This window comes from Antechinus flavipes, chromosome 6, assembly GCF_016432865.1.
Source record: "Antechinus flavipes isolate AdamAnt ecotype Samford, QLD, Australia chromosome 6, AdamAnt_v2, whole genome shotgun sequence".
Taxonomy (NCBI): domain Eukaryota; kingdom Metazoa; phylum Chordata; class Mammalia; order Dasyuromorphia; family Dasyuridae; genus Antechinus; species Antechinus flavipes.
In genome coordinates, this window is record NC_067403.1 from 16,023,352 (window position 1) to 16,039,019 (window position 15,668).

Below are 15,668 nucleotides of genomic sequence, written 5' to 3' on the forward strand. Positions count from 1 at the left end.
CTGAAACTGAATTTGAACTTGGTTCTTCCTAGCTCCAATGCAGAACTCCATGTACTGTGCAAACTAGGTGCCCTCCTCTGTAGGTTACTTTCCATTTCAGCTCATGGCCCTCTTGTTGGAAGATAGGATATATCTATCATTTTTCACTCCTGGGTTTTCCTTTGCTCCACAATGGAGAGTTTTGCATCAGCTACTTTTCTCCAGAAAAGCTTGGATGGAAAAGTCTAGTGCCGTGCTTCTGAATTTATCTACTTTATTTTGTTTTTACTTTTTATTTATTTTTATTTTGTTTTTAATTTATTTAAGCGTTTCCTTAATTTGAGTGAGACTTTACAACTGGGGAAAGAAAGCAGACCCTGTGTCTCCGGCAATCCCAGGAGTCCCTCACCAAGGACTCTGTTTCCTGTCAAGGCAGATGGCCTCCATGGAGAATATTCTCTTTTCCCTCTCAGAGTCTCCGATAATCCCGTTTCATTTATGCCCTATTCTGTCTGGGAATAAAGCGGTAAATAAATTAACGAAAACTAAAAAAGGTCTCAGAAGGACAAGAGAATAGACACTGATATGGTGATCAAGCCCTAAGACCAGCTAACAAAATGTTTCCATTCTCTAGGGGCAGCTGGATAGTGCAGTGGATAGAGCTCAGTCAGTCCACAGACATTTCTTGAGCTGTAACTATAACCAGAGTTCTGGGGTCTGAGAACTTCCTTTTAAAATATTTTGGTAATAGAATTTTAGTGTAATTGATTATATCTTTGAATTCTATTCATTTTATATTTTTCATTTGAAAACATTGTCCTGAGAAGGGCTCCCTCGGCTTCACCAGAATGCCAAAGGGGACTTAAGTCATTAAAAAAAAGCTCCAGATTTGCAAAGGGTGCAAAGGGTGAAGGAGACACAAAGTCTGTGGGACCTTACACAAGTCCCACATTCATATATGAAGTATGCATCTTATTTCATTGACTCCGTTCTCCTAGTGGATTCTCATTAGTCTTTAAGATTTGTAGAAGATTGCGTTTTTATACCATAGGTACATTTAGAGCCTAGCCTTCCAGCCTGTCCCAAGCCAGAAGTTCCTGGAATTAATTTCCCAAGAAATGACTTACCTGTAAGTAAACTACTATTTTCATTGGCCAGATCCAGACTCTGAACTGCCTTGTGGGTAATATAGTACATGAAATTGCCAAAGTTTTCTGCTAGGATCCAATAAATACTGGGCTGGATCTCTGTGCTCCTGAGAGTGACAAAGAACCTACAATCCTAGGGGCCTCAGAGGTCATTTTACAGATGAGACTGACCCCGGAGAAGCTGCATGACGCGTCCAGTCCCATAGGCAGCAAGTGTGCCCTTTACTTGGGGGCTCTCTAAGGACCCAACAACAGGAGCAATGGGGGGGCAGTGCAGGAGATGAATTTAGGCTTGATACCCCGAATTTCCTAACGCTTTGGCAGAATGTAACTGGCTGCCTGAGGTGAGAGGACATCATCCAAGCAGAGTTAGAAACGCTGGCTGGAGCTTTCCTTGCAGATGGGGATAGGGCTGGATGGCTTCTAGAGTGCCTTCCTTCCTGAAACCCTGGGATTCTGGGACTTCTAAGTTCCCTGCCAGCTCCAAATCTGCTCTCACACTACCCTTCCATCATTAAAATGCACCTGCCAGCTAAGGGAATCTGCTCTCCTGGGTTATTTCCAGGGTGTTTTCCTTTCCAGGTAACTTGTGTTCCAGCCCTAAGAAGTAATTTCTATAGGAGGAGCTTAAGTTCCCTGAGACCTCTCAGGGAGTCTGGGAGTCCCCTCCTAGTCTTGCAGAGCCAAGCCCAGAAAGAAGCTAGAACGAGGGAAGCCCCACACTTGCTGGCTGTCTTCTGGGCCCACACTTAAATCCACTTTGTCCCTCTTTTAAGTAATAAGTGAAGAATTTGATTGAGCAGAGTCACACAATCTGATTTCAGACCTCTTGCTGAGAACCCTAAATCCCCGTGGTTAAAGATTTTTTAAAGCAAAAACAAAAAGCCACATATTTCACACTTTCACCCTCCCAAGTATTGAAATGGTTGGAGCTTTTTTTTTTTTTTTCCCCTTAAAAAATGGCAATTTCCGGGAGGTAGAAGCTTCAGGGGAGAAAATGTACAGAGTTTTTTTGTTTTTGTTTTTGTTTTTTCTTTTAAACTTTTCCTTTTGACATCAGAGGGAAAAAGCAGAGATGGGGAAGTCTGGTGTTTCTGGGCCTCAGGCCTAGAGTGTCAGTGCACTCTTGCTGAAAGGAGCCCCTCAGCTGGAGAAGTGGCAGGGACCATGGAGCAGAATGATCAAGTACCACTTTGATGCCATAGCCTCCTATCCAGACTCTCTAAGTTGTAAAATCCTTCAAAGACCTCATACATGACTAAAAGTCCCCCCTAAGAACCTAAGACCGAGCTTCCAGCCTTTGCTTGCTTTTGGGGCTGCTTCTACTTTCAGAAAGCTGTAATGGAGCCTGGAAATCCTATTACACAGAGGGAGGAAGGGCTGCAGGGGAGGATGCCGGGTCTGCCAGTGAGGAGGAGAGGGACATGGGAATGGGACCTGTCGATCTTACCTGCGGGTCTCATTTCCTACTGGCATTTCCAGCGGAGCTTTTGGATGTGGGGAGGGAGCTCGGAGCAGAGCTGGGTGGAGAGGAGCAGTGGGCACTGTGTGGCAGAGTGGATGGGCCCTGGGCCGGGAGCTCCAAGCCAGCCTTCTATGCTTATCAGGGTGTCTTGTCCCAGGCCCAGTTACCAAGCGCAGGAGGCCAGATTTGAAGTCAGGCCTCCCCGGGTTCAGGTCCTGCCCCGAGCTCTGCCCACTGCACTCCCCGGCTGCCCCTGGACAACAGCTGCCCGTGGGGAACAGACCCTGCTCCTCGGGGGCGAATGAAGGAAGTATCTGTTTTCAGCAATCGCTGAACATTAAGTCCCTCCTAAAGCCCCGGTTAGGGGAGCTCCTGCTTGGCTTACGCCGGCCGGGGGAGACGCCCCGCGAGTCAAGAAGTAAGCAGAGGGGCAAAGTTCCTTCTTGGTAAGGACAGGCATTTATTAAACACCTCCTGTGTGCCAGGTACTCTGCTAAGCGCTTTACAAATTTTATTTAAAATCCCCACACAGCCCTGGGCGGCGGGTGCTGTTACTTCCCCATTTTACACAGGAGAAAATATAACCATATAAATACTGCAAGGTCCATGGGGTGGAGGGAGAAGCGGGGGAAGAGGGGACCAGGGAGGCTTCATATTGAAAGCGGTGCCGGAGCAAAGCTTTGAAGGAAATTGGGGATTGATTCCGTGTGTCAGAGGGAGCAGAGAGTCCATTTCCAGGGCGGGAAACGGCCCGTGCAAAGGCGAGGAGCTGGGAGGCTCGAGTCCCCTTGGGCCGGAGCTGGGGTGCGCAAGATAAGGACGTGATGGGTGCGCTCCTCTTGCGCCTTGTGCGCGTCTGAAGGTTGTGTGAGGAGAAAGGATCCCGGGCAAAAAGCAAAATCAAATGCAGCATGCTTCTGCCGGGCTGGAGCCGGGGCTTCCCTTATCCTTGGGTGGTGGGGTGGTTTGAACTTGAACTTGGACGGCTGGGACAGCCTTTGAATCTTCATCTTTTTCTTCACTGTGTGACTCTGGGCAAGTCACTGCCCTGAACCCTCAGAAAGAAAGGGATAAGATTCAAACCAACCTTTGCCTTCCATCCAATGGCCTTGAGTGAGCTTCTGTGCTCGAGTCAAAGTGGGAAATGGCTGTGGGGGAAATCACGCGCGGGGCAGCAAATCCCAGTAGGAACTTCTTGGAGGCTGGGACTAACTGGTCCGCTTGGGTCTGCGGAGCCCTAGTGCCCAGGGCGAGGCAGAGGCTTTGAGAAAGGGGGCAAGCATTTATTAAACACCTTCTGTATGCCAGGCACTGTGCTAAGCACTTTGCAAACATCATCTGATTTATCATTCTCACCACAACCCTAGGTGGTGGGTGCTATTATCCCATTTTACAGATGAGAAAATCAAAGCAGACAGGTTAAGTGACTTGCTCAGGGTCACACACCCAGTAAGTGTGAGCAGACAGGTTTTCCTCTGCTAGCTCCTTCTGTGTAATTAATGGTTGCGTATTGTCCCTCTGACTTTGGCCTTCACCCTCCACCTTTGATGCCCTTCTCCCGTGGATGAGTTCTTTTCAGGATTTCTATCTTAAGGAAGGTTCCAGGCCAGATATTATTCACTCTCAGAATGGTCCCACCGTCAATCAATGTACCCCAACACCCCATCCGCCTCCTTCCTGCGCCCTGCTCTCTTCAGTTCTTTCCCCCACTGGAATGGAAGCTCCTTGGGGTAAAAGCTATCTTTTTTTTTTTTTTTTGGAGGGGCCTTAGTATTTTTATCCCCAGGGTTTAGCGGAGCATCCAACGGAGAAGTGCTTAATAAATTACTCTTGACTTGATTAATGACTAGGAAAAAGTGTTACCTCATAATCAAAATGAGAATGTAATCTTCAAGAGAAGGGCTTTTCCTTTTGTCTTTTGTGTTCCACAAGCCTAAAAGACTAAGGGCTGTGATGAATGGCGATTGATGAATTGACCCATAAAGTCAACCGAGCTCCCCCACCCCCACCACATACACACAACCACCAATTTTTCTTTGCTGTTAAAGTTTCAAGGATAAGGCCTAATTCCAAGGCAACATATCCTCCAATTGAACACTAAGAGGATTCAGATTCTCTCTTTAATTTTATACCAAGACGATTCCTACCTATCTACCTACCTACCTATGTATCTCTATCTATCTATCTATCTATCTATCTATCTATCTATCTATCTATCTATCTATCTATCTATCTATCTATCTATCTATCTATCTATCCATCTATCCAATACTCCAGGTCTATTCCTGGCCTGGCAATGGTTTGGAAGCTCCAGCAAGCACCTGCAGCGCCGCGGAGTGTGTGGCTTCTCCCTGGGTAAGCATCCGCTCCTGGCTGGGGGTAAACACCCTTTGTTTGGAAAGGCTTTGTGCGGGGATGTCTCCCCAGCTTGCCTTTTTGATCCGATTCTCCCGCCTTTGCTTTTAAGTTGGCCCATAAATGCCGATCTCCAGAGATTAAGCGCGAAGGAGCGTGGGGAGCCGTGTTTTCCCGGCGGCTTCTGGAGAAGAAACTTTCCGGAGCGCAGAAGCAGCCTCGGGGTGTCCCCCGTCCCCTCCCCTCTCCCCCTCCCCCTTCACCCCCGCGGCCAGAGTCTCTGGAGTTGGGGGTGGCCGGGCCTGGCTTCTCGGCTCCTGTCTCGGGGGAATGGCCCGCACGAGAGAGAACCCCTGGGTGCAAGAGCCCAGAGCGCGAGAGCAGCCGGGCGGCCGTCCCGCGGCCCGAGTCCCCGCGCGCCCGGCAGGGGAGGCCGGGGCCTCTGAGGGGTGGGAAGCGCAGTGGGCGCCGCGGGCGGGCGCCGGCCCGAGCTTTGCGCAACCCCTCCCTCTATATAAGGGCGGCCCGGGCAGGGCCTCGGGTCATTGCTCCCAGGTCCTCAGCCGGGACAGCAGGCGCACAGGTGAGTGTGGGTGGGCGGGCCGGAGCCGGGCCAGGGGCCGCCTCCCCATCCCTCCCGAGCTGGCTCCTGCGCCTCGGCTCCGGCAGCTCCGGCAGGGCGGGGAAGGGGCCGGGCCCACGGGGCATCCCGAGCAGCTGAGGGGGAGCTGCCGGGAAACTCCTCACCGCCGCCCAAACTTTCGGCTCCTTACTCATCTCGGCTTTGGACACTGAAGAAGTCCGGGCTCCCAGACCCCCGGAAGGGTTTCTGACGCGCCCCAGCCCCCGCCCCTCCCCTCGAGATTTCAGAGGGTTACCCGCCAGGAAAGGAGGGACCACCGAGGGCTGGCTGCCCGCTCCCCCGGGAGGGGGGTTTGCTCCGAGGTGGAGAGCGGAGGGACCCGGAGCTGGCACTTAGCAGCTGCGGGACAGAGATGGGGGGTCAGAGGCGGGCTTGGGGGAGGCAGGTTTTATGGGGGAACGTGCCCACGGGAAGGGTTGATCCACCTGGCTGTCAGAGCAGCAGCTTCTGGGAGCGCAGGAGGTGAGGGCAGCAGGCTCATTTATGCCACAGGGAAAGTGATCCAAAGTTTTAAGGCAGTTGATGGCAAGGATGGCCAGAGGGAGCAGAAGTTAGGAGTAGAAAGACTGTGGAGGCAAGAGGATCTGCTACTTCCCACCTGCTCCCGGGACTCCTCCCTAAGCAGCCTCAGTTCTCTCATCTATAAAATAATATTAATCTAGGTGATTTTTAAGGTTCCTCTCTTTAAATCCTGGGTATTCTTTGCTTAACACTAGTGCTGGAGTGGAACTCTGGGATAAATTCTGAATAACATCCCCGATTGAGTGAGCCTCAGCTTCCTTCTCTGTAAAATGGGGGATAAGGTTGTGATGAAAATATTTTGCCAATTCTGTAAGATCTAAAGAGATCATAAACTCAAGAGCAGGAAGGGCTTTTTGTCCAGACCGGACCTTTCGGAGAAACTGCCAGGGAAGTTCGGTAAGCTGGCGCACAAGCTGCCGCCCGGCTAGTGTAGACTGAAGAATTTGAGTTCCTTACCAGTGTTCTTTCTGCTGTGGCTTTACCTGTTTGCATCTCATCTCCCGTTTAAAAGAAAAACCAAAAGCAGTTCCGCTCCTGATCTTTGGCAGGTCGATCCATTTGGTGGCGTCTCGGGTTAGCTGTGTGTTTGTCCATTGTCTGAGCCCTTCCAGAAATGCTCTTCTCTCCCTCCCCTCCCCCACGTTTAGTCACTTCTCTCTTAGGTTTCTTTAGCGAAGTCGAGGTGACCAAGAACACCATTCTATTGTTTCACATCAATAGATTGTTATCTCCTTCACTGTGCCAACTATACGCTGAATGAAGATTTTTTTTTTTAAGTTTAGTATTTGGGGCAAAGAAAGGTGGGTTTTGCCATGTTGTTTGAAAATCGAAAATAATGGAATTTTTCTTTGCTCTCTTACTTCATTGTAATATGTGCTTAGTAGTGTTACTATGAAGCTGTCATTGCTTTAAAAAGCCAACAATACGCCATTCATTTAATTTAATGGCGAGAGAGCTGTAGCTCTGAACCCCTGTATATTGCTGAAATTTGAAATGCTATATGATTTTCTTTTTTCTTTTTTTTTTTCTTTTTTTTTTTTTTTTTTGCCAAACGAAAAAAAAATAAAAAAAAAATCAGATGAAATTAGAGACCTTTGACCTATAATTTAGGAGGGAAGATTTGAAAAAAAGTGTATCGTACTTGTGATTCAGTGAAAAGTCTTGGTGATTTTTCTATTTCATCTGCATCTTCCTCTCTGATACCTATGTTATCATAATTCATTCTCTCTATGTCTGGCTCATTTTGTTTGAACAATCATATGTTGCTCTTTCTCCTAGAGGGAGCGATGCCCTCACTGTTGGTCAGGCTAGAATCAATCATGGAACCCCATTCTCTGATCTTCCAGAGAGACCTGCTCTTTCTCTATTTTATGATAGAAAAGTTCCATGGGAATCTACATCAAATCATATGTGTAAAATGCTATAAATGTTAACAATTATGAGTCTGTCTACCTTTCCTCATGACTTAAGTAGGGTAAAGATTTTTCTTTCTCTTTGACAAACATAAAAACTGACTCAGAAGGAAGATACTTGCCTAGGGCCACGTGGCTAGCCAGTAAGGGTTGGATCTGGGCCCAGGTCTTTTAACAATTGTCCAGAACAGTTTTCAGCAGGAGAACAAGAATAGTTAGAATTCAAATCATTATGAAACTTAGTCTTGCTCCTCTCCTTTCCTGGCAGACCTATTTCTTGGAACTGTAAACCAGTTTTGAATTAGAGCTGGAAAGGACTCCAGTGGTCAAGTGTAATCCTGTCATTTTACAGCTGACAAGCCTGAGACCCAGGGGTGGTAAGTGATTCTCCCAAGATGATCAACAGAAGAATTAGGGTCTCCTGTCTCCAGAAGTTACATTCTTTCCGCTGTTCCCACACTGCTTCTTCTTTCCTTTTTCTCTCTATTCAGTGCTTAGTGAGAAAAGTTGCCAGTTATGGAGTGACTGAAAAGGGCTGAGGAAAGGTGGGGATTACTTCCTGCCCAACTTGGGGTTTACCTGGCCATTTTAGAATGAAGGCAGGTCTGTGCCTTGGGAAAGTAAGAGAAACAAGAGTGTGAGAAATCCTGAGGGAGGGGAACATGTCAGAAGAATCAGCATTTATTAAAGAGGAAATCTCATTGTACTGAAAATACCCAGCAAGATTTACCCTATTTTTCTGACACTTCTGGATTGTTCCAAAAAGTCCAGTCTGGGTCATTTAGCATCCCATCCATCCCACAGTGTAGACAATTTGCTAATCAATCAATCAATCAGTCATTATTTATTAAAGATTCACCTACTAAATAGGAGGTAACTAGGTGGTTCAGTGGATAGAGCACCTAGCCTGTTACCAGGAAGATCTGAGTTCAAGACTGGACTCAGGCACTTGCCAGATGAGTGACTTTGGGTACATCACTTATGCTCTCTTTGCCTTAATCCCCTGGAGAAGGAAATGGCAAATCACTCCAGTATCTTTGCCAAGAAAAAACCCATGACTAGTATTGGTGTTCTGTGATTTCACAAGGTCAGAGAGAGTTGGAAATGACTGACCAACTGGAAAATAACAAAACACTTCCTAGAAAGTTTACAGGCAAGGTTCCTAGTTTGCCTTAATTATTCAAAAGGTTGGAAATGCAACAACACACACTATTAACGCTTTCCTGGAATTTCAAGCATTCTAACTGACTAGTACCATTCACACCAAACATTTACCACCTCCCCCATCGCAGCCACACCTCATGGTTGCCATCTTTGAACTCTTTTAGCTTTTCCCTGAAATGAAGCTAATTCTACCCTGAAACACAGTTGGGGAGTTTAAGAGATTCCCTCATCCCTACATCCCTTGTGTTCATATTCTTGCTGTTAGATGGCAGCCCTGAGCCCTGGGCTATCCTGAGACTGACTCAATAACTCCTAAATAACTGGGATTTTATTCTAGCTTTCCCATTCAAGTTTTATCTGAGCCAAGCAGAGAATAAATGTAGTAACTGGAACTTCCAACATGGTTGGATTCTGCAACCCTCACTTGGATTGGATGAATGGATTTCTGTATGTCTATCTGGAAAAGAGTTTTGATTGGTTAGGTGCCAGTATCCTTCCCTTCCCTTCAGGTGCCCTACTTTATCACCTGGCTCTCTCTTCCACAGGAGCTTCTTTGGCTCTGGGGGTGGAGAATGCCAGAAAAGGTGAAAGGGAGTGGCTTAAAAAACCAAAGCAAATGTTTGCTAGGTAGCTTAACCTGCTCTTCTGGCTCATGAGTATTCAATGGCCAGGTCCCATCGGTACTGAAGCCTGCCTAAATCTCAACCTACTTAGCAGTGCATGGGATTCCTGCATGGTGTTCTGGGGTTTCTCTGGAACTACTTCAAGCAAAAGCTAAAATGTTGCTGAAATAAATTCCACTGGGCTCTTTCTTCTGAACACTGGAAAAGCATTTTGGCATCCTAAAAAAAGAGAGTGACCTTGAATTTCTGCTCTTTTTGCCAGTTGCCCCAGTTAAATCACTGACCAAATTCATGAGTGAAAAAGGCCATGAAGATGAAATCTCTCGCAAAGCTAGACTTACTCTGACCTTATTTTCAGGGGGAAAAGGGAGAAGTTGGTTAAATGTTGTTTTTCACTAAATGGATAACCAAGTGGGAAGGAAAGTGAAATCTCCCCAACTGATCATCTCCCACTTACTGATAGAAAAGGGTAGCAAATATTTTGTTCTTCTTTTAAACCATCAATGACTAACAAGTGACTTGGTTAGGTGCCATTTGTTCATTCTTCAGAAAAAAAAATTTTTGAGACATTTCCCTCAGCATTTGTATCAGAAAGAAATCTTTTGTTGAGCAGCTTCTATTTTCTCCCAAGTTCTTTGTTTTGTTCTTTTCCTGGCTAGGAAAGTCCTCTCCAGAAGCAATAGTAGAAGACTCTAAATTTTGAGTTGGTTTTTAATAGGAAGTTAATAGGAAGTATGCTCCCTGAGGTGATGGTGGCTCCAGAGCTGGACAGATCACTGTGATGCGAAGGTCCCTGGTTTTTTGTTTGTTAGTTTTGTTTTGTTTTGCCATATAGCATTCTGATGCTATTTATTACTGGTCTTATACAAGAAGAATTTAGAGGTAGAAGGGATCTTCTAGTCTAATCTCCCAACTTTATAGTTAAGGAAATGGATGCCCAAAGCCTGGGCACTGGGAATGAAACCAGGTCTCTAGATTGTCAACTCAATTCATTGACTAATTGCTTCTCTACTTGAAAGGGGAGATGGGTGGGAACTCTGATTGAAGTAGTCAGGCTGGCTGTATTTAATGCCTTCAAACTTTTGTGAGGCACCAAAGATGTGATTGTGCTGTGCCAGGCCAGAGGGGCAGTGTGGTGGGCCCAAGGGGACAGAGCCAGGCTTGGAGTCAGGAACATTTGGATTCCTGGCCTGCCTCAGACTCACTCTAAGTTTGTGACTCTGGACAAATCACTTAGCCTTTCAGCATCCTAGACTGAGTTAGACGGAAATGGATTGTCATGGAGGGAAGAGTCCCCCTTACTAGGATGAAATCAAAACAGTGTCTAGAATAGTCTCTAAATAAGACAGTATCCTGTGGCAATCACTGAGTAGGATTAGTGAAATGTATACACTCGTGGTTTCTGTAAAGAATATGCAAACTGTAGGTGTGAGCACAATGTGCTCAGGGATCAGATCAGAGATTGCTTCCAGGAGAGGCTTAGTTCAGGAGAAAGCAGCTGAGATGGGCTTAGAGTGATGGGGAGATTACCTGGAGATGGAGCTCGGGAAAGAGCTGATGAGGAAAGCCTTGGTGATGTGGGAAGGCTCAGTTGGATAGAAGGTTGAGCATCCAAGGGAGCATACATCAGGAAAGTAGCTGCTTTTCTAGCTTCTGATGGGTTGAAAATCACAGTTCTGAATGGGATTGTTCTATTTTTTCCCCCTTAACCTGGTTTAACCTACCAAGTAGCCAGTGAACTTATAGAATGTAAAGGGATCCCACCTTCCTTGGCATTTGTGTTTTAAAATATCCTGTGGTATAGACGGGAGTGAATGAATGAGTGAGTGAATGAATGAATGAACCCAGAAACCATGGGAATGAACCAGCTGAGAAAATCTAAAGTACAGCTTCTCACCAAGGCTCCTGGTGAATGAATTATACACCAGTAGTGATTAATATGAACAGAAGAGGTGGGAGACTGGGGGACAGAACATTATTGTATCATTTTAGAAAGGGCTGTGGGAGGGCCAGAATCATGCTGATGGAAGTGGAAGGGAAAGGGATAGGATGGTCATGAGGAACACGTGAGAGATAACTTGAGAGGACTTGATGACTGATTAGCTATAAAATAAGGAAAGGGAGGAGGAAAACTCATTTATGTTCAGTTTTGGGAGAGTGTAGGGAGGGAGAGAGAATGCTGACAGAGGGAGTTAAGTTGAAGATGGCTGCATGGTTACAGGGAGAGACGCCGAGTCCAATTGTAGATCTGTTGAGTCCAGTCATTTATATCTGAATGAAAAAGTGTAAGTTATTGTAACTGCAGGACATTCAGATAAAAATATACAGCAGGTCATTGAAGGCAGGAAGCTATAGACCATGATATATAAATTTGTCAGCTACCAATTATTAAGCACCTACCTACTATATGTCTGGCACTTTGGAAGTCTCCCAAAATTAACACACTGAGCTGAAACTCCATCTCTCTCTCTTTCTCTTTCTCCCATCTGTTTCTCTCTCTCCTTTTCTCTCTTTCTTTCTGTTTCTGTCTCTGTCTCTCTTTGTCTTTGTCTCTTTCTTTCTCTGTCTCTCTGTGTGCCCTGTCTCTCTCTCTTCTCTTATTTTCTCTTGAACTGGTTCCTTGGTCACACACATCCTGGGAATACTAGGTTCACATTGCAACCCCTTTGATTGTCAGATATAAATAAAAGGATCTTTCCTTGGATTCACCTGAAGAATAAATACGACACGACAAGTTAGGGCCATTGCCTGAGACATTCATTCCAGGAAACAATAAGAGAAAAGGGTACATGGATTGTTAATAGCAAAACATTCAAAATGCCAGGATTATCCCCAAGGTCTTGTGTCCTAACAAGGAAGTAAGAAAAGAAAACTCTGATTTAACATCAGCTGTGCAAGAGATTAATGTCATTATCCTCATTATCCCTATCTCAAATAGTATTTCATGGGTTATGTCAAGCAGGCTCTGCATTGTTTAGTTGCTCAAAATCCATGTTCCCTGCACACTTACAACACAAGTCCCAAGAGCTGGTGATTTTAGACTTTGAGCCAAAAGAGGAGCATGTTTACATAAGAAAGGAACAAATGAATGTATAGTCAACGTTTCTCCCACTTTGCGATTTAGTTGGGATGTAGCTTCTGACCCATGGATGGCATAATGTGTCAGTAGTAGTGCCCTTCATCTCTGGGATAGTGGATAATCAGGAAGTCTTTAAAGGAGGCTGGAGAGCTTACTTTTCATAGATGAACATGATTCAGTTTAAGGAATCTGGAAATAGCATGGAAGGAGAAGACCAAAAATAGTGTCCGGTAGGGAGAGTGAAGCTAGGAATTAAAGGAGATGAAAGTAATTGATAAGTTTGAAGTAGATAATGTGTGGAGGAGGAGTTCTTACCGAAGAGAAAGTTGACATTTATTGAGCTGGTGACTAGGACAGGTGATCTGGATAGTTTAGGCCAATGAGGAGGGGGAGAGAATGAATCTCAGAAGAAGGGACATGACTTGAAGAGGCTGGATGTGTGGTTGGGAAAGTCAAGATTGAAGGTGAAAAAGTGATCCCATGATGTCACACTTAGAAGAAAGAAATTGTGTTTTTTTTTTTTTTTAAATGAAATTTAGAACCATTGACTGATTTTGCTTTTTGTCGGTGCTATTGTTGTATACTTCATCTTTCTGGGGTTGTTGATATAAAATCCAGTTTAAATTTTTAAAATTTCATTATTCACAGACCATGGCTCCTTGGCCTGAATTGGGTAACTCCCACTCTGATCCTAAAAAGTTCATTGAAGAGGCTACCATCCAACAATCCACTGAAAAAGATAAAGGAAGCTCCAGCAGTAAGTACCATTCTCTCATTCATCTTGAAGTAACACGATGCTGCCATTTTCCACTCCTTCCCAAGAAAAATGGGTTTTTACCTTTTTTTTTTTTTTGGTAGATAATGCCCATTCTCCTGTAAGCAAAATAGAACTTCTGCCATCTTACTCGACTATTGCATTGATTGAAGAACCAGCAGCTAAGCAAGACCCATGGGACATGCCTAACGTGGAAGATACTGAGATCAAGTGGTCAGGTAACCTCATTCAGGAGAATATATGACCTATTGCTACTTCTGTGGTTTGCTTTATTTCTGGTAATCATTTCCTTCTTCAGCATTACATAAGGAAGGGTGTGTGTGTGTGTGTGTGTGTGTGTGTGTGTGTGTGTGTGAGAGAGAGAGAGAGAGAGAGAGAGAGAGAAATGGAGAGAGGGAGAGAGAGAATATAGGTCTCTGTGTGTTTCTCTTTGTGGAAAGGGGTAGCACCTTGTCATTTCCAGGTAATGCAATATAGTGGAAAGAGCCCTGAATTTGTAGTTTAAAAATCAGGTTTGTGTTGCTTTTGACACTTCCTAAAGGAGTGACCTTGGATTTAGAAATCTTATATTTGGACTCTCTACCTCACAAGGTTGTTGTGAAAACATGGAGTTCATCTTAAAGCCCTGCGGAAATGCTGGCTGGTATCATTTTTCTGCTTTCTCCAAGCTTGTAGTTAGAGCTGTATTTCTGCCACTTCTACAGGAGTTGAAGACTTTAAGGCCTTGTGAACGTTTCTTATTATAGGATATCTCTCAATGTGGATTATTATTGGGCTGCTTGAACTCAATTTATGCCTTCGTTCAGGACTCCATTGTATTATTCCCTATGACATCTCTGGGTTCCCATTCTTCCTTGAACAATGGCCAGTGGGAACCATTGGATTCTCCTTACCTCCTTTATCCAAATCCCATGAATGTGCTTCCCACAGACATTAAGATTCATACTGTTCTATAGTATACTAACATATGATGGGGAAGACTTGGCGTTATAGCAGACCATATTTTTTTTTTAATTTTTATTTAATGATTACTTTATATTGACAACATTATCCCTTGCACTCGTTTCTTTTCCGATTTTTTCCCCTTCCTCCCTCCACTCCCTCCCCTAGATGGCAAGCAGTCCTTTATATGTTGGATATGTTGCAGTATATCCTAGATACAATATATGTTTGCAGAACCGAACAGTTCTCTTGTTGCATAGGGAGAATTGGATTCAGAAGGTATAAATAACCTGGGAAGAAAAACAAAGATGCAGATAGTTCACATTTGTTTCCCAGTGTTCTTTCTTTGGGTGTAGCTGGCGTTATAGCAAACCATATTTAAAAAGTTCATCTTAATAAGAACCAAGAGAAGGACATTTCTGTCTCATTGATTCATTTTTAAAATGGAGGTAATCTATTTTTGGTTAATCTGATTTCCTTGCTGTAGCAAACTCAGTATAGGAATTTCCTCTGCTGATACAGATTGGCAATTCACCTCTAACTTACAGTTTTAGAAAGTTGCCTGGGGGTACTGAGAGGAAAATGCTTTGTCCACTATCATTCAATTGGTATTGGGAGAACAGGATTTGTACTGAGGTCTTAGTGCCTCCAAGGGCTACCTCACCCTGCCTCTTTATGCTAGACTGCATTCATAGAAGAAGGCTGTCCGATTCATGGTAAGTGTTTTCATTGGTCAGAGCGCACCTGAAGTGGAATGTCCAGTCCTGCGGGGCTGCAGTGAAGCAGTTCGGGGACTTGGATGGGATAGAAAGAGATAAGAAGGCTTCTCCCAGAGGGCAGGCGGGCTGGTGGTATTGCAGTGAAGGAGCAAGGAAGGCTTAGAGGAAAAGAAATGTTTGGATCTATGCAGGGATGTCCTGTGGAAGAAGGTGAATTGGTCTTGTGAGAAATTATATGGAGGTTCCAGAAGAAAGATGAGGCAGCTAATTAAAACCAAGAAATGTCCAGAAGTGGAATGAGCTCCCATTAGAGCAAATATACAATCAGATCTGAATGACTGGGGGTGTGGGGTAAGAAAGTCTTGGAAAGAATTAGAAGGGAAGACTAGATGATGGGAGATTTCTTCCTACAATTACATTATGATTCATTTCCTAAATATTTTTTAGAGGCCTACTATGTTCAAGAAAGAAGTATAGATTTGGGGATATACAAAAATGGTCAATAGCTTGGATCCTGCATAAGACAGAATTCCCTCTCTTCCCATTGGTCGTCAGTGCTTCTGGTTCTGGCCATCTGGGCCTCCTTGGCTTAGCTTTAGGAGCCAGCAGCGGCCTGTGCCAGTGCTGGGTCACATTTTGTCATTGGCTGTCTGCCACTACACTGTTACACTCCTGGGCACCCTTGGTGGCTTAAAGATGAATTTCATCATCACCATCATCAACACTAAATACAATTAATTAAGTGTATCTGTGCTTATGACTGTGTGCTCAGGCTGCTCCAGAGCAAGTGAGAATGAGGTGAATCTTATCCTGGGGACCATGGCAGCTCCACAAAGTCAGTA

General features: G+C 45.0%; 1 protein-coding gene across 5 annotated transcripts in view; it reads left to right on the forward strand.

The window, feature by feature from the left end:
* Positions 1 to 7,783: 7,783 nt before the first annotated feature.
* The window catches only part of LOC127540922 (sodium-dependent phosphate transport protein 2B-like), a 205,660-nt gene continuing 197,775 nt past the window's right edge, over positions 7,784 to 15,668 (forward strand). For all 5 annotated transcript variants that reach the window (XR_007948315.1, XR_007948317.1, XR_007948316.1 and 2 more), the window contains exons 1-3: positions 7,784 to 7,901; positions 13,039 to 13,147; positions 13,249 to 13,383. Coding sequence is in view for 1 of the 5 variants with exons in the window: in XM_051965905.1 (XP_051821865.1) it covers positions 13,042 to 13,147; positions 13,249 to 13,383 (241 nt within the window). In the remaining 4 variants the exon portion in view is untranslated. The remainder of the gene's footprint in view (positions 7,902 to 13,038; positions 13,148 to 13,248; positions 13,384 to 15,668) is intronic.